Genomic DNA, 19775 nt, shown 5'->3' on the forward strand with positions numbered 1-19775 from the left:
CTGCTCGGCGGATAGGACGCGGCGGACCAATTCAGTGGCCTCCACGTTCACCAGACCTAACATCTCCTGATTTTTTTCTTGTGGGGTTATTTAAAAAGTATTGTTTATGAAAGACAGCCCACAACCAGAAAAAAATGGAGCAACGCATTCGAAGAGCGTGTGCAGCCATACCACGGGATGTACTGCTCAAAACTGTGGACAACTTTTGCAGACGAATTATTTTATTCATTGAAGTAAATGGGCATAATTTTGAACAATTTCTTGGAAGCTAATTTCATTAATTAAGCACGCCAAATTGTGAGAGGCAAGGGGACTCACACTAATGAAACACCCAACATGTGAGAGGCTAGGGGCCTAACATTAATAAAGCACCCCATGGGAACATCATTCTTCTATGTCCATGTCGTTGTTACTGGGTAACGCTAAAAGTAGGCTACAGTACATTTTGTACAAAAATAGCTTAATCTGGCGTAACCAAAGAATTGGCGCACATTTTTTTATCGATTTGATGTGTCTTTCTCGGATAATTCTAAATAAATCAGAGTTCTTCCCGAATTTTACTTTTTTCTCGATTTCAGCGCCATCTGTCAATAGTTTAAAAAATGTTTCAGATAAAACTTGATTACTTTTTTACGGAGAATCCGAATCTGCAATAAAAATGGGTATTTCCATTTAAGATTTAAAAGTTGCCCCCCACCTCACCCATTCTCTGCCTCGTGATGACTGGGTGTTGTGTGCTGTCCATAGGTTAGTTAGGTTTAAGTAGTTCTAAGTTTTAGGGGACTGATGACCATAGATGTTAGGTCCCATAGTGCTCAGAGCCATTTGAACCCACCTCACTCAATGGGGCCCATGTGTAGTATCATTTGATGTACCTCTTTGAGCTTACGAAATTGTCCTACCCACTATTTTTACCCGATGTATAGTTTTCGAGATGATCTCACCCGAAACTTTAGACGGTCGACCCTGTATAAGGTAGTGCTACCTCATGGCCACAGGAGGAGGTGCTTCTAGATATCATGGCTGCTCGCCGTCTGTACAGGGGCATTCGATAAGTGATGTTACAGATTTTTTCTCAGGATTACAAAACATCATATTATTCACCATTCTTTTGGCTACAAAACCTTATTTTTCAACATAATTTCCGGTCAGTGTGATTGCACTACGCCACCTTTCTGGAACGGCCTGTACTCTCGCATTGCACCACTCTACTGGTCGACGTCAGAGCCTACGTCATGCTGCGTCAGTAGTCCCTTTTCGTTCGGAGGAGAGGTAGTGTGGCTCCACTCCTTGGATTGCCGTTTTGTTTCGGGTACGAAGCAATGAACCCATGTTCCATCGCCTGTGATGACGTTCAAGAAAAATTGTCAATGTCACTGTCACTTCATAACGCGCAAGCAGTTCCGCACAGATGCTCCTCCGTTGCTCTATAGCCTTCTGACAGGCGGCGGGGGAATCACACCTCTGAGTACACTAACTGGTGCACAAGTGTGCCAGAGCTACCGACAGAGACGTCCAGTTGAGTAGCGAAGAGTTTCATTCTGATACGTCGATCACCTCGAATGAGAGTGTCCTCTCGTTCCAACATTGCGAGAATCACAGCTGTGTGTGGCGAGCCAGAACGCGGGAGATTGGACACGTTTGAGCGACCTTGTTGCGATGGTGACAGACGCCTCGCCCAACAACTCACCGTGCTTTCTTTCACTGCCAAGTCTCCGTAGACATTCAGCAAGCGCCTATGAATATCTGCCGTTCTCTCGTTTTCCGCCAAAAGAAACTCAGTGACCCCTTCTACTTGGAACGCGCCTCCGTTACAGATTCCATTTTGAAGCCTACGTTTAGCGCCGCCATCTGTAGTAACTTCATGAAACTACAGTGGCTGAAGTAGAATATTGCAGGATGGCCCACAAAAAAATTCCACATTTTTTCAAACGAAATTGGCCGAGGAAGGAAATGCGTTGCATTACTTATTGGGCGCCCTTGGTAGTTGATCAGCATTAAATTAGTGAATTATTTCCAGCACTGTGATCTGTTCGACTTCCGTTATAGTTAATGAGAGTTGATGGTTACCTTTGCAGCCAATGCAAAACATAATGTCCAAAACAGTTCTGACTGGTGGCGAAGGATTTCCCCTAATCGAGTTACTCACGATACACCTGTAACACAGTAGCAGTATATAAGAGATGCAGTGTCTCATTGTTCCGACACGTAGCATCTAGTTGTTAAACTGCACCGCCGTAGAGCGTGTCGTCCTTTCAGTACCAATCCGGACGACTTCGATTCATTGTTGTGGTAGGAGCGCTCTCTGCAGCACAATTGCTATGCCTAATTCAATAGTGAGTGCACAACAGCGTAACTATTTACTAGTCAGCGAGGACAGCGGAAGGTTTTATACACCTTACACAGAAACGAAATGGCGGTTATAAGACTCAAAAGATCATGAAATGGAAGCAGTGGGCGAGGACGGAGTGGAACAGGGTTGTATGTAGCCTGTCCCGGATGTTATTCGATCTGCACACTGAGCACGTAGTAATGGAAGCAAAGAAAAATTTGGAAAAGGAATTAATATTCATGGAGAAGAAATAAAAGCTTTGAGGTTTTCTGATGACACTGTAATTTTGTAAGAGACAGCAAAGGACTTGAAAGAGTAGTGGAATGAGTTTGAAGGAGGACAGAAGAGGCAAATCAGTAGAAGGAAAACAAAAATAAGCGAATGTAGTCTAATTAAACCAGATGATGGTGAGAGAATTAGATAAGGAAGTGAAAAAATAAACGCAGTAACCAATTTTGGCCTTTGGACAGTAAAATAACATATGATAGCCGAAGTAGAGAGGATATAAAACGTAGAACTGCAATGGCAAATAGCTTTTCGGAAGAAGAGGAATTTTGTTACCAGCGAATTTAAATTTAAGTTTTAGGAAGTCTTTTCTGACGGTATTTGTTTGGCGTATAGCTTTGCACGAAAGTGAAACGTGACCTGTAGGCAGTTCAGACAAGAAGGGAACAGAAGCTTTTGAAACTTTGTGCTACAGAAGAAAACTGAAGATTAGACGGGCAGATCGCCAAACTAATGAGAAAGTAAAACTTTGAACATAGCTGCTAAGGTTCAGTGACCGTGTCAGAATTATATTAGAACAAATAAGCCCTCGGTCACAAATATTAAGTCAAAATTGACCAGGTTTCGACGCTACTAAGAGCGTCGTCTTCAGAATTAAACTAACTGTTCTAAAACGTATTAGGTATCTAATAAATTAATAAAATTAAAGTTTGTACTGACTGGAAAGAGATGCAGTACTTACAAGTCACATTTAAAAAAATCTAAGCCGGAAAGGCGACGTCATGAATAGTTGTAAATAAGATGGCGAGCCGCTAAGGGCTGTTCCTACTTGAGTGAACAAGGGTTGGAACAAGACTGAGGTGCCCACGTTAGAAAGTGTGTGCAAGTAAACATGGTGTTGCTACGAGCGCCATCTACACTCCTGGAAATGGAAAAAAGAACGCATTGACACCGGTGTGTCAGACCCACCATACTTGCTCCGGACACTGCGAGAGGGCTGTACAAGCAATGATCACACGCACGGCACAGCGGACACACCAGGAACCGCGGTGTTGGCCGTCGAATGGCGCTAGCTGCGCAGCATTTGTGCACCGCCGCCGTCAGTGTCAGCCAGTTTGCCGTGGCATACGGAGCTCCATCGCAGTCTTTAACACTGGTAGCATGCCGTGACAGCGTGGACGTGAACCGTATGTGCAGTTGACGGACTTTGAGCGAGGGCGTATAGTGGGCATGCGGGAGGCCGGGTGGACGTACCGCCGAATTGCCCAACACGTGGGGCGTGAGGTCTCCACAGTACATCGATGTTGTCGCCAGTGGTCGGCGGAAGGTGCACGTGCCCGTCGACCTGGGACCGGACCGCAGCGACGCCAAGACCGTAGGATCCTACGCAGTGCCGTAGGAGACTGCACCGCCACTTCCCAGCAAATTAGGGACACTGTTGCTCCTGGGGTATCGGCTAGGACCATTCGCAACCGTCTCCATGAAGCTGGGCTACGGTCCCGCACACCGTTAGGCCGTCTTCCGCTCACGCCCCAACATCGTGCAGCCCGCCTCCAGTGGTGTCGCGACAGGCGTGAATGGAGGGACGAATGGAGACGTGTCGTCTTCAGCGATGAGAGTCGCTTCTGCCTTGGTGCCAATGATGGTCGTATGCGTGTTTGGCGCCGTGCAGGTGAGCGCCACAATCAGGACTGCATACGACCGAGGCACACAGGGCCAACACCCGGCATCATGGTGTGGGGAGCGATCTCCTACACTGGCCGTACACCACTGGTGATCGTCGAGGGGACACTGAATAGTGCACGGTACATCCAAACCGTCATCGAACCCATCGTTCTACCATTCCTAGACCGGCAAGGGACCTTGCTGTTCCAACAGGACAATGCACGTCCGCATGTATCCCGTGCCACCCAACGTGCTCTAGAAGGTGTAAGTCAACTACCCTGGCCAGCAAGATCTCCGGATCTGTCCCCCATTGAGCATGTTTGGGACTGGATGAAGCGTCGTCTCACGCGGTCTGCACGTCCAGCACGAACGCTGGTCCAACTGAGGCGCCAGGTGGAAATGGCATGGCAAGCCGTTCCACAGGACTACATCGAGCATCTCTACAATCGTCTCCATGGGAGAATAGCAGCCTGCATTGCTGCGAAAGGTGGATATACACTGTACTAGTGCCGACATTGTGCATGCTCTGTTGCTGTGTCTATGTGCCTGTGGTTCTGTCAGTGTGATCATGTGATGTATCTGACCCCAGGAATGTGTCAATAAAGTTTCCCCTTCCTGGGACAATGAATTCACGGTGTTCTTATTTCAATTTCCAGGAGTGTAGTAGCCGCAGAAACAACTAGGCTACTGTACATTCAAAATTAGACACATGAAATTGTGATGCAGCTGAGTCAGGCATAACGTAAGCACTAATAATAATAGGATGAAGTTACATATTTATCTGCTTTAAACAGAGATACATTTTGTAACGTAAAAAAAAAGTCAAGAAAACAACAAAGATGTAACCGGAAAACAACATTTCGGTAAACTGCATGAGGAATGTGAATCAAAGATCAAGCAAAGGCTTTATACAGTCGAAAAAGTTTTTATTTCGCAGCTGCAGCTGTTCGTTGAGAATGAGGCCATCATGACGAGAGAGATGTTTGAAAATGTCCAATTCCTCTAAAACATCTAACATACGGCCCTTCTTTTCGGTATGCAGAATATTGCTATCGCCTATGGCTTTAGGCACGTGTCCAATAATTAAGAGATGATCGGCAAAGGTTGAATTTAGGGGACATGTGCCGTTCTTTCTCAAAAGATGTTCTTTATATCTGATGGTGAAAGCACGACCAGTTTGCCCTATGTAATAGGAGGAGCAGGTATCACAGATGATCTTATAAACGCCAGAACGTTCTGTAGGGGAGCAAATGGATTTCAAATTATGAATGAAGTTTCTCTTTAAATTATTATTAGTAGAAAAGGCAACATTGCACTTTTCTTTATTCAAGGTCAATTTCCACTTTTCGCACCATATAGATATCTTATCTAAATCATTTTGCAAGTCGTTTTGATCATCGGATGACTTTACAAGACGATAAATGACAGCACCATCTGCAAACAATCTAAGACGGCTACTCAGATTGTCTCCTATGTCGTTAATATACAGGGCTATTACAAATGATTGAAGCGATTTCATAAATTCACTGTAGCTCCATTCATTGACATATGGTCACGACACACTACAGATACGTAGAAAAACTCATAAAAGTTTTGTTCGGCTGAAGCCGCACTTCAGGGTTCTGCCGCCAGAGCGCTCGAGAGCGCAGTGAGACAAAATGGCGACAGGAGCCGAGAAAGCGTATGTCGTGCTTGAAATGCACTCACATCAGTCAGTCATAACAGTGCAACGACACTTCAGGACGAAGTTCAACAAAGATCCACCAACTGCTAACTCCATTCGGCGATGGTATGCGCAGTTTAAAGCTTCTGGATGCCTCTGTAAGGAGAAATCAACTGGTCGGCCTGCAGTGAGCGAAGAAACGGTTGAACGCGTGCGGGCAAGTTTCACGCGTAGCCGCGGAAGTCGACGAATAAAGCAAGCAGGGAGCTAAACGTACCACAGCCGACAGTTTGGAAAATCTTACGGAAAAGGCTAAAGCAGAAGCCTTACCGTTTACAATTGCTACAAGTCCTGACACCCGATGACAAAGTCAAACGCTTTGAATTTTCGGCGCGGTTGCAACAGCTCATGGAAGAGGATGCGTTCAGTGCGAAACTTGTTTTCAGTGATGAAGCAACATTTTTTCTTAATGGTGAAGTGAACAGACACAATGTGCAAATCTGGGCAGTAGAGAATCCTCACGCATTCGTGCAGCAAATTCGCAATTCCCCAAAAGTTAACGTGTTTTGTGCAATCTCTCGGTTTAAAGTTTACGGCCCCTTTTTCTTCTGCGAAAAAAACGTTACAGAACACGTGTATCTGGACATGCTGGAAAATTGGCTCATTCCACAACTGGGACCGACAGCGCCGACTTCATCTTTCAACAGGATGGTGCTCCACCGCACTTCCATCATGATGTTCGGCATTTCTTAAACAGGAGATTGGAAAACGATGGATCGGTCGTGGTGGAGATCATGATCAGCAATTCATGTCATGGCCTCCACGCTCTCCAGACTTAACCCCATGCGATTTCTTTCTGTGGGGTTATGTGAAAGATTCAGTGTTTAAACCTCCTCTACCAAGAAACGTGCCAGAACTGCGAGCACGCATCAACGATGCTTTCGAACTCAAGGATGGGGACATGCTGCGCCGAGTGTGGGAGGAACTTGATTATCGGCTCGATGTCTGCCGAATCACTAAAGGGGCACATATCGAACATTTGTGAATGCTTAAAAAAACTTTTTGAGTTTTTGTATGTGTGTGCAAAGCATTGTGAAAATATCTCAAATAATAAAGTTATTGTAGAGCTGTGAAATCGCTTCAATCATTTGTAATAACCCTGTATATCAGGAACAATAGAGGGCCTATAACACTTCCTTGGGGAACGCCGGATATTACTTCTGTTTTACTCGATGACTTTCCGTCTATTACTACGAACTGTGACCTTTCTGACAGGAAATCACGAATCCAGTCGCACAACTGAGGCGATACTCCGTAGGCACGCAGTTTGGTTAGAAGAAGCTTCTGGGAAACGGTGTCAAAAGCCTTCTGGAAATCTAAAAATATGGAATAATTTGTCATCTCCTGTCGATAACACTTAATACTTTACGAGCATAAAGAGCTAGTTGTGTTTCACAAGAACGATATTTTCTGAAACCGTGCTGACTATGTTTCTTCGAGGTACCTCATAATGTTCGATTACAGTATATATTCCAAAACCCCACTACAAATCGACGTTAGTGATATAGGCCTGTAATTCAGCAGATTACTCCTACTTCCCTTTTTGGGTATTGGTGTGACTTGAGCAATTTTCCAGTCTTTAGGTGTTGCTAAATATGGAGCTATTTAATCAGCATACTCTGAGAGGAACCTGACTGGTATATAATCTGGACCGGAGACCTTGCCTTTATTAAGTGATTTAAACTGCTTCGTTACACCGAGGATATCTACTTCTGTGTCTCTCATCTTGGCAGTTGTTCTTGATTGGAATTCAGCAATATTTACTTCATCTTCTTTGGTGAAGGAGTTTCGGAAAACCGGGTTTAATAACTGTGCTTTAGTGGCACTGTCATCAGTGACTTCACCGTTGTTATCGCGCAGTGATGGTATTGACTGCGGCTTGCTACTGGTGTGCTTTATGTATGACCAGAATCTCTGGGTTTTCTGACAGATTTCGAGACAGAGTTTCGTTGTGGAAATTATTAAAAGCATCTCGCATTGAAGTACGCGCCTTGTTTTGAACTTTTGTAAAACTTTGCCAATCTTGGGGATTTAGCGTTCTTTTAAATTTGACATACTTTTTTCGTTGCTTCTGCAATAACCATCTGACCCGTTTTGTGTACCGTGGGGGATCAGTACCATCACTTATTAATTTATGTGGTATATATCTCTCAATTGCCGTCGATACTATTTCTTTGAAAACATTCCACAACTTTTCTACACTTACGTGATCAGATTGGATCGAAAGGAGTGAAGGCTGTCTCTTAAAAAGGCGTTAAGAGCATTTTTATCAGCTTTTTTTTTAAATAGATATACTTTGCATTTCTTTTTGGTGGTTGTAGGTGTTACGGTATTCCGCCTAGCAGCAAGTGCCTGTGGTCGCTAATCCCTGTATTCGTCACAATACTCACTATTTGGCCAGGATTATTTTTGCTAAAAGGTTAAGTATGGTTTCGCAACCATTTACGCTTCGAGTGGCATCATGAACTAATTGTTCAAAATAATAATAATAAGCATTCAGTATAATTTAGGATGACGTTTTATGCCTGCCGCCGGCTTTAAACGTATAATCTTTCCAGCATATCGAGGGTAGATTGAAGTCACCACCGACTATAACTGTATGAGCGGGGTACTTATTTGAAATGAGACTCAAGTTTTCTTTGAACTGTTCAGCAACTATATCTTCCGCGTCGGGGGTCGGTAAAACGATCCAATTAATAGTTTTGTCCGATTGTCAGGTATAACCTCCACCCATACTATTTCACACGAACTATCTACTTCAATTTCGCTACAAGGCAAACTACATCTGACAGCAATAAATACTCCACCACCAACTGTATTTGATCTATCCTTTCTGAACACTGTAAGATCGTTTGAAAAAATTCCGGCTGAACTTATTTCTGGCTTTAGCCAGCTCTCTGTACCTACAACTATTTTAGCTTCAGTGCTTTCTATTAGGGCTTGGAGCTCTGGTTCTTTCCCAAAACAGCTACGACAATTTACGGCTACAATAATCGTTTCTACAACTACCTTACTGTGTTTTACCTGCCCACTTTTAAACGGACGTCCCTTCTGTGGTTCCCTGAGACCCTATAACCTCAAAAAACCGCCCAGTCCCTTCCACACAGCCCCCGCTACCCATGTAGCCGCCTCCTGTGTGTAGTGGACTCATGACCTATTAAGCAGAACCCGGAAACCCACCATTCGATAGCGAAAGTGAAGGAATCTGTAGCCTACACGGTCACAGAACCGCCTGAGCCTCTAATTAAGACCCTCCACTCGTCTCTGCACCGGAGGACCACAGTCGGTTCTATCGATGATGCTGCAGATGGTAAGCTCCCTCTTAATCTCGGAAGCAAGACTGGCAGTCTTTACCATTTGGGCTAGCCGCCCGAAAGCAGACAGAATCTGCTCCAATCCAAAGCGACACACGTCATTGGTACCGACATGAGCCACCACCTGCAGTTGGCTGCACCCTGTACTCTTCGTGGCATCCAGAAGCACCCTTTCCACATCTGTAACGACTCCCCCCAGAATGTACACAGAGTGCACACTGGCCTGCTTCCCCTCCTTGACAGCCATCTTCCTACGGGGCCCCATTACGCGCCTAACATTGGAGCTCCTAACTACCAGCAAACCCACCCTCTGTTGCGGGCCGAGAAGCTTCCTCTGGAACAGGGTGGACGACTGCATCTGGCTCGGAGACATCATCAACCACAGATAACGCACAAAATATGTTCGTCAAACGGACTGGAGAGGCCCTACGATCAGCCCCTCCAAAAGTTTTTCACTGCCTGCCAGACTCCCACTCGACCACAGATAAGGGGTCAACCCCAGTGCAGGCAGTACCCGGGGCAACCACAGCAGTAGACTGGTCGGAGGACACTTGGGACATGGTCGATGTCCCTCGCATCCCCACTTTTGATCCCCCACAGTGACATCCCTTGGCAGCAGCCTCAAGCTGTGTGATGGAAGCCAAAGCAGCCTGGAGCTGTGAGTGAAGAGTCGCCAACTCAGCTCGCATCTGTACCCAACAATCACAGTTCCTGTCCATTACTGTAGTCGCTCCTGCTTAAAGCTCATAAAAATATGTAACAAGTGAACAGTGTACTCACCTTATTAGTAGCAAGAACTAGCGGTGCTGTTCTTGCTGACCGTCTAATTGACACTGAGCTGTCTAACCAAACAAATAAAAGCCTGTATGGTACAAGGGTCTATACAAGTGTCGATAACAACGACGGTACTGTACACTGCTCCGTTACTGAAATAAAAGGTTGTGCCTACTAAGCTCTTGAACACGCAAGAAATTATAAAAATAAACTAGTAACTACCCAGATAACTGAAAATAAGGCGCTCCAGTTTGAAGCTCGTAAAAATATGTAACAAGCGAACAGTGACTCACCTTATCAGTAGCAGCAACTAGCTGTGGTGCTCTCGCTGACGGCCTAACTGACACTGTGACTTCATAGTTGTGGATAACAAAACAGTCTATAAGTCTTAGAGAACCTTACCACTATAGTTTTGGTTGCAATCTGCTGTTGTCTTATGTAACCTTCTGTAGGTCTGTGTCATTTGTAATAACGGCAATAGCTGCCAATCAACAGCATTGTTTAATTTTTCCTATTTATGACATGATGCTTTATCTTCCTTCCTCCTAAAATAGTGCTTGAGAACAATTTAAATAGTGAAACATTTAATTTGAGAGAGTGTTTTGACTTACATCAAGAGCAAGCCCAATTAGATACATTCAGTCTGTGCATTTGGTTGTGTGCTTGCATGCTTAGTGTAGAATTTGGCTAACATGTATTTTTCTGCAGTTATAAGCCTGGTTGGATTAGTATTTTTAGAATATCGAATTTTTAACTCTAACGCTTAAAATGTTATCTGTTATTAGACTTGGTTCAAATGGCTCTGAGCACTATGCGACTTAACTTCTGAGGTCATCAGTCGCCTAGAACTTAGAACTAATTAAACCTAACTAACCTAAGGACATCATACACATCCATGCCCGAGGCAGGATTCGAACCTGCGACCGTAGCGGTCACGCGGTTCCAGACTGAAGCGCCTTTAACCGCACGGCCACACTGGCCGGCTATTAGACATGGAAAACTAGCATTGGAGAACATAATTTGTGATAATGGGTAGTAATTTGGCAAACACGTGTATATGCGAAAATTAACTCACACATTCTTTTACATGTTGCAATATTGTGATATCATATTAACTGATTTGACACTTACAGTGTTTCTTCATCTTTTAACATCAACTAGGTCCTGGATATTCGGTGTAAACATCGCACTTTTAATGCTGTCTACGCGTTTTGCATAACATTTTAGAACTTTTCAAGATCTTAGATGTGGAAAATAATTTATTTATGACCCTCTTTTCTTTTTAACCAGTGTAGCTATGTGCTGACAGTGAGAACTGCTACTCATGGTTCAGAGAACGAATTACCCACATTTCTATAGTGCAGCCATCTATTGGTGGCAGTAGTAACCTAAAAACGAATTGTAACACAATGATTGAACATTGTTCGTTTTCTACATCGCGGCCATTTGCTGGTGACTGGAGCAACTGGGATGAGCTATTTCGCGTTTTCAGGGTTTGTGAGATAGTATCTGAGGCAAAACTCATTTTCAACAAATACGAAGTCCTAATTTGTTATTTGTTGATGATGGCTTTTAATTTTTTATAGAGAAATACACTGTCTACTCGCTCCAGTATCACATGATAAATGATAGACAGCTTCATACGAAATTTGCTAACTTGATTGGCGAGACCGTCTTTGAACGAGTTTTTGGGAGTTAGTAGTGAAAATGTAACTGCCAAGTTCTTCGGAAGTTCTGATACTTGATCGCATTTGGTTGCCAAGTGGGGGTGATCAAGGTGGGGTGTGTGGAGGCCCTTCCTTACCCTTCTCCTCCATGGTCCTTGCATGTGGCTAGATTCGATGATTCCTGCAGTGGCCTTGGACATAAGGATACGTTGATAATGCTGACAGCAAAATAAGGAATATATAGTTGCGTCATTTTACAGTAGCTGAAAGTGCTGACGTATGCTTCATCAGCGTTTCCCGCCTGATCTTCCCCTGCCCTACTACTGATGGTAATGTGTTGCTGTGTACACACGATGGGGCCTTTAGTGTCCATTCTATCATATTATGAGACGAGTGTGGATAAAAGTCATGGATTAATAAATATTTAACAACAATGGAAAGTACAAAAACGTGTTGAAGAATAACTTACTTGCACACAGAAAACATCACTCTGCACTTGTTATGGTGGGGAAGCCACTTCAGTCTGGCGACCTGCACACTTTAAGTGAAACACTATAGGTGTAGCACCGCAGTCTTCAAGCGCCACGGGTGAAGGGGTAGTTCTTAATCAGGCTCACGTGACTTCATGCAGTGCCATCAAAATTTTGTCTGAAGAGGGAAGCGAGGAAGCAAAAATCTCTCAAAAAACTGTGCTTTAGAAGGTTCACAATGGAGCCTCTACGACCAGCTTTGTTCCCTCCAATACCGCGCTGATTCTGGAGGTAGGGGCCAAGTTGCTTTGTGCACACTCTGCCAGCAGGGTTAGGAAACCGCTAAGCAAGTGAATTTATAATTAGTATGGAAGGGTACGAGTGAGTTCTACTGTAGCGACGCTGCCGCGCGTTAATTCAAGCTCGCCGGTGTGTGTGTGTGTGTGCTGTGCGCGTGTGTCAGTGCAGTGGTGTGCGGTCGTAATTACTTTACGCGACGTTTGTGTAGTTCCGCGCTCAGCCTCTAGAGGCGCTGTGTTTTCTAGCTTTTATATACGTTCTGTTTATTATTATTATTATTCCTTGTTTTTTGAGTTAGTTAGTAGTTCCGTGCCTCCTGACTTGGTGGACGAGTACTGTTTTCTCTCTTAACTACGGAAGTTTTCCGAGGATTAAGGATCCTCTGTATAGGCCGGGAGCAAATTTTATAGTTCCGATCTGTCCATGCATGCCGGGCGTCGTCAGATACGCGCTCGCAATAAAGTTATTGTTGCTCAACTGAAGGACTTCATTCTTCTGAAACACGTTAAGCAAAGGTCGGGCAGCCACCAGTTTAGCTGAACCCGACAATACAACAACCCCGTCCAACTAGGGCTTGCGGTATGTGTTTAATTATCTAATTGTTACTTGTATGTTAGAACGAAAGTGCTCCTATTTCATTTGTTATGGTGCTGGCATCTCTCGGGTCCTATATGCACCCCTATCTTTTTGAGAGAATAAAGATGGGCGATGTCTGTTGTTGTTGTTGTGGTCTTCAGTCCTGAGACTGGTTTGATGCAGCTCTCCATGCTACTCTATCCTGTGCAAGATTCTTCATCTCCCAGTACCTACTGCAGCCTACATCCTTCTGAATCTGCTTAGTGTATTCATCTCTTGGTCTCCCTCTATGATTTTTACCCTCCACACTGCCCTCCAGTGCTAAATTTGTGATCCCTTGATGCCTCAGAACATGTCCTACCAACCGATCCCTTCTTCTAGTCAAGTTGTGCCACAAACTCCTCTTCTCCCCAATTCTATTCAATACCTCCTCATTAGTTATGTGATCTACCCATCTAATCTTCAACATTCTTCTGTAGCACCACATTTCAAAAGCTTCTATTCTCTTCTTGTCCAAACAATTTATCGTCCATGTCTCACTTCCATATATGGCTACACTCCATACAAATACATTCAGAAACGACTTCCTGACACTTAAATCTACACTCGATGTTAACAAATTTCTCTTCTTCAGAAACGCTTTCCTTGCCATTGCCAGTCTACATTTTATATCCTCTCTACTTCGACCATCATCAGTTATTTTGCTCCCCAAATAGCAAAACTCATTTACTACTTTAAGTGTCTCATTTTCTGATCTAATTCCCTCAGCATCACCCGACTTAATTCGACTACATTCCATTATCCTCGGTTTGCTTTTGTTGGTGTTCATCTTATACCCTCCTTTCAAGACACTGTCCATTCCGTTCAACTGCTCTTGCAAGTCCTTTGCTGCGATGTCTGTTGCAAGCTGGAAAATTTTGCATACTGCAGGTACACTAATGTAGCCAGTGGTCGAGCACTTGTCTAGAGGAGATGTCGAGTGGAGGTATTAGCTTTCGATGGACGTAGAGCAGTAGGCAGATAAAACAGACATCCGGTGCTTTCTTCCACACAGAATACTGTACGTCTTTGAGTTGAGGAGAATACAGTGCTATGTCATCTTCTGCATAATATCTTTTGGAATTTCTAGTTACTGTTAAAGTTGTACAGATTATGTACAACCGCTAGGCATGACTGGAAAAATTTTGAAGTAATATTTATTTATAGGCAAAGCAAACTGTTGGATGAGAACGTATTAAGGAGTGCCATGATGTGGGGCGAGTTCAGTGAGTTGCCAGTTGCAAACTGTGTAAGGCGTCTAGCGCCAGACAGCTGGCTGTCGTCACTATGAAATAAAGCTTTTATTTAAACAGTGACTTAAAAGGAAATACAGTCTTATTTCAAGAAACGTATACTTACTACTTTAAGAGCGTAAATTTTGTCGTCATTGTCATCATCATCATCGAGAACTGAACTATTTTTTGCTCGTTAGGCTCTCAATTATTTTGATCCATCTATCTTCTTTCTTCCCTAGTTTGAATTATATTTTATCAGTAACTTTAGACAGTTTTTGTAATGTGTATCTTGTGTTATTTTTAAAACGAAATTTGTTTGTGTGATATACATACTGTAGTTTATGTAGCTTTGTATTCACATCATCACTTGATAAGAAAGTAACATTAAACCTCAGATAAAGGTAGGGACAATCATCACTAAAGCAGCAACAGTGACTGACAGCCAACTCCACATAGAGACAAGGCCTTTCACCTCAAGTACGATGTCATGCACTTCACGATAGGCAGTTGGTGGTAACTCAGATTCCAGCTAAGTTGCTGAACTACCACTACTTTTGCGATGATAAATAGTCACTAAATTTCTCCGTGATGATCTGTCTGATGCAAAGGACGTTCTTGAAAATTATATATGTTTACTGTCGAAACTAAGTGTAATCATTCATTTTTCAAATGTAGTGCACTAGTGGTAGAACAGAGCGTCGTTGTACCTACGTTTTACCCGCTCGGCTAGCGTTTTCTTGGTAAATATCCGATGGTAGGTGGCAACAGATGTCTGCACAACGGTCACTCGACAAATTACCAGTGGCCGGTGATTTTTGGACGTTGAGTTGGCGCCTAACAGTGTCCCAGATATGTTCAGTCGGTTTGAAATCAGGCGATTGTGGTGACCAAGACATGTAAGTAATTCCATTACAGTGCTCCTCAAACTATTGAACCTTGTGACAAGAAAAAATGTATTGCACGAGATTTAAAAATACAGCAACAAAAATTATGCACAACTTTTTGTCAGTTTTTCTTTGTTTAAAATACATCCTTTTGAAAGTTTTCAGTTTTGTATTATTAGTATCTCTTCACCTACTCACTTTCCATTCTTCACGAGTTATAAGCAAAATAATGATAATTGTCCACACAATGTATGTCCACAATTGCACTGGCGAATGTCGTAGGATTCTACCAAATCGCATTGACTGCAACACAGTAGAGACGACTGGCAATGACGTGGAGATCGTTCAAATGCCTCTAAGCACTATGGGACTTAACATCTGAGGTCATTAGTCCCCTAGAGCTTAGAACCAGGATTCGAACCTGCGACCGCAGCAGCAGCACGGTTTCGGACTGAAGCGCCTAGAACCGCTCGGCCACAACGGCCAGCTGATGTGGAGAGGTGCGGCAGACCATTAGAATGTTTAGACTGTACAACAGTTTTTACGATATATAATTTGTTTACGGGAACTGTGGTTACAACCAAAATTTTGTAGTATGCTGCATGCATTTCAAAAAACTGCAAATGATAATTTTATGACATAACGAAAAATATGCTGCACTCTCACTGCTGCAACTCGTACTATGAATCGACTTCAACTGCCACACATGAGAGCATCAACAAATGCTTAAAACCAAAATTACTTGCCGTAGACTGCTAAGAACGAAATTATTCCTCTTGATCTCAGCTAGCCACTTCGTATGCATATCTTGATCGGTTGAAAATAGAAAAATGGGAACTTCATTAGTGCACCACACGGGAACTCGATACCTGGTCAACTTTCTAAATCGTAATATTAATTGCTAAAGACAGTGTAAGGCTCTGAAGTACTATGAATTACATAAGAGGGGAATGATACAGCAAACAATTTATGGGGCGCCAACAAACAGTCCTGTATAACTGTTATCTGCCCGTACAGAGTAGCTTTTCGTCCAAGGCACGTCGCGTTACCCCTTCTTCCGAGGCAGCGGCAGTGCCTCGTTCGCGAAGTGGGGTTGGGTGAGCGCCTCACTTTTGCTCCACTCGAGAATGCATCCGCGAACTACGACCGCTCTGGACACAACAGCAGGTACCAATCCCAGTTAGCCACGCTTATGACAAGGACTGCACTGCCCGACAGATTAAAATCAAAGCAATGAGTAAATGGATAGGGTGACAGATTTAGGCAGAATGACGACAACCACTGTGATCGTCGCCGGCAGGTTCCTGAGGGAGTACTCGAGGCGCGGCGTGCACGTGTGGGCCGTGTCGCTGCAGAACGAGCCCACGTCCGGCGCCGTCGTCACTAACGGCCTCAACAGCATGGGCTGGAGTCCGCAGTGGCTGCGCCGCTTCCTCCAAGACTTCCTGGGCCCCACGCTGCAACGCTACTCCGATCTGGCCGACACAGAAATCATCATCGGGGAGGACAATCGCGACTATTTGTACTGGTCCGAGCAGGTAAGTCTCTCTCTGTCTCCAGTGCCAGTACTTTTAGGTACTTCTCTTCGAATGAGGATAAAGATTATGTCGGATGTAACGGACGTCATACAGGCCTAAAAGCAGCACGTACTGATACAACAGGACTGAGGTTCAAATTTAAAAGTAAATTTTAATGTGGAAGTTTGGAACTATGTACCAGAGGTGGATCTGATTCATAATGATTACTTTTTGCGCTTAAGAATATTACCTATCAAACTACCTCGTACTGAAGACTTCACGAGTTTTTAGTCCAACAAGACGTCTTTACTAGAACTCCTAACTCTGTGGATATTACGCCATGCTTCTAGAACAGTTTCGTAATTTGAGATACTTCAGAATATATTTAATCGATTCTTCATCCCATACTTCTCCTAGATCTGCTAGTGCAGTCATGGACTGTGCGGCTGGTCCCGGCGGAAGTTCGAGTCCTCCCTCGAGATGGGTGTGTGTGTTTGTCCTTAAGATAATTTAGGTTAAGTAGTGTGTAAGCTTAGGGACTGATGACTTTAGCAGTTAAGTCCCATAAGATTTCACACATATTTGAGCATTTGATCTTCTAGTCCTGTTCCATCACGACAGAGCACAATAAATTGTGTATGTCTTGCAACATTCTCACAATATTTTTCTGTGATCAGGAACAGTCACAATATTTACAAAAATAATAGAATATTTCAGTGACTATAAAACTAACCGTTTGCATCAATACCTATGCCGCATCTGAAATTATCGACTGAAGGACACGCAGTCAACTTCACTTTCTTTGTATCTTTTACACACACACACACACACACACACACACACACACACACACACTATCTATTTACAAATTCATCAGTAACTGAAGCTGACAAAAAATCATTACAGAGTTCTTTTTTTTTACTTTTGCCTGTAACTCACCGAGGTACTGATGATACAGTTTAGTGAGTGCATAATTTACTCCTTTCTGTGTCAAAGCGACAGCTATCAAGAATGGAAATCGTTTTTAATTCTTAGTATCATACTCACATAACTACTGCCATTTTAAAATTTTCAACACTTCGCTATTGTCTTCGTTTCCCCTTTACCTAGTATCAGGTCGCATTGGGACATTAACGGTACTTTTTCACTTTCCTCTGTCTTTCCACAGTTCTTCCTCTATAACTGTTTCGTTCCAGTCTAGGTGGTTCAAATGGGTCTGAGCACTATGGGACTTAACATCTGAGGTCATCAGTCCCCTAGAACTTAGAACTACCTAAACTTAACTAACCTAAGGTACAAATGGTTCAAATGGCTCTGAGCACTATGGGACTTAACATCGGTGGTCATCAGTCCCCTAGAACTTAGAACTAATTAAACCTAACTAACCTAAGGACATCACACACACCCATGCCCGAGGCAGGATTCGAACCTGCGACCGGAGCGGTCGCGCAGTTCCAAACTGAAGCGCCTAGAACCGCTCGGCCACTCAGGCCGGCTCCAGTCTAGACTCCTTCTTCTTAAACTCGTCTTTATTGAGTCAATCTATCTCGCTCTAGCTCTCCCTCTTAACCTCTTACCCTGAAACTTGTCCTCCATCATTCGTTTTGGTACTCTTCCATCTTCCGTTCTCTTTACATGTCCCAACCATTTTAACCTATTGCTTTCAGTTCTCTCATTCAGCTTTTCTACATCAGTTTCGTTGCTAACAGTTTCAAAAAAATGGTTCAAATGGCTCTGAGCACTATGGGACTCAACATCTTAGGTCATCAGTCCCCTAGAACTTAGAACTACTTAAACCTAACTAACTTAAGGACATCACACTCACCCATGCCCGAGGCAGGATTCGAACCTGCGACCGTAGCAGTCCCGCGGTTCCGGACTGCAGCGCCAGAACCGCTAGACCACCGCGGCCGGCGCTAACAGTTTCATTTCTTACTCTGTCTCACCTCGCTTTCCGTAACATACTTCTTAGGTTTTTTTGTTTCACTCGCTTGGATTCTACTATCCCCTCTTCTTTCATTGTCCAGGTCTTCGCTGAGTATCTCAGTATGGGTGTAAAGTACGTCTTGTAGAACACTACCCTGCACTTCATTGGCTCCTCCCTGCCTCAGACCAAGCCCACTAAGCACACAAGGCTAACATCCCTTATCAGCAACAAATGTCACAAGGAATTACGTAAAAGCATGTGGTTTCCTTTTCGTATAGTTGGTTGACCAAATTGTTGCCTTCAGGAGATTGATATATACCTTTGAATGCATATACCACGTGATAATTCTATTACTCATTTTTATTTAATGAATGCTTCGTAGAGCATAGCATTGCATCGAGATAATAATCCATGTGACATTAATGAACGAAACTACGGAATGCCAACTGTTTGACAGGTTTATAATCACAAACTCGAGTGACGTGCACAGGAAAAGATGCTGCAACTAGTTGTTTGATGGTTCGATGAGGACCAATATTGAAGCTTAATGATTGAGGTTAAATATTTCTCTCGCGTCGCTCATACGTCGTTCATTTGACATATCGTGGCAGCAACATCGTCTAAAACCCTTATAGCCACAATTATACATGCACCAAAGTAAATTTACTGACGTATCTTTAAAGTGTTGAATTATGTACCTCTAAGAAAGCTCTTCCTTTTGCGCACTGTCAATATAAATTTACCACTGGTGGTTTGGATAATGATACATTATACTCCTGACTGCTGTCCTCGTAGACTTGCGCTAGTGAAACAAATTTAGAGCTTTTCTTCTGTCCACTCCACGTCATCGTGATTGCTACGTCTATCTGTGCTGAATTCCACCAGAATACACCGCCTCTGGTGTACCATTGTCAATGGCCTTGCATGCTGGTTGAGGGATAGGGTTGCTATTGGCTGGGTGATGTCCGCTCGTCTCTTTGAATACTATTAAATTAATCTACAATTACTATGTTGGACTTTATATTTTGTAGAAACATACAGTTATAGATGGTTATGCACAAATGTCTGTAAATGTCTGAAGATGGCCTTGTAAGCCGAAAACCGGTTAGCAATAAAAATAATATTGT

At 43.5% G+C, this 19775-nt stretch overlaps 1 protein-coding gene across 2 annotated transcripts in view; it reads left to right on the forward strand.

Annotated features, from left to right (window-relative positions):
* The window catches only part of LOC126162380 (lysosomal acid glucosylceramidase-like), a 518384-nt gene that overhangs the window by 453829 nt on the left and 44780 nt on the right, over positions 1-19775 (forward strand). The window contains exon 6 of one of the 2 annotated variants that reach the window (XM_049918851.1): positions 16505-16742. The exons of the other annotated variant lie outside the window; for it this stretch is intronic. Coding sequence (XP_049774808.1) covers positions 16505-16742 — 238 coding nt within the window. The remainder of the gene's footprint in view (positions 1-16504; positions 16743-19775) is intronic. 2 annotated transcript variants of the gene reach the window in all.

The sequence above is a fragment of the Schistocerca cancellata genome, chromosome 2 (assembly GCF_023864275.1).
Source record: "Schistocerca cancellata isolate TAMUIC-IGC-003103 chromosome 2, iqSchCanc2.1, whole genome shotgun sequence".
Taxonomy (NCBI): domain Eukaryota; kingdom Metazoa; phylum Arthropoda; class Insecta; order Orthoptera; family Acrididae; genus Schistocerca; species Schistocerca cancellata.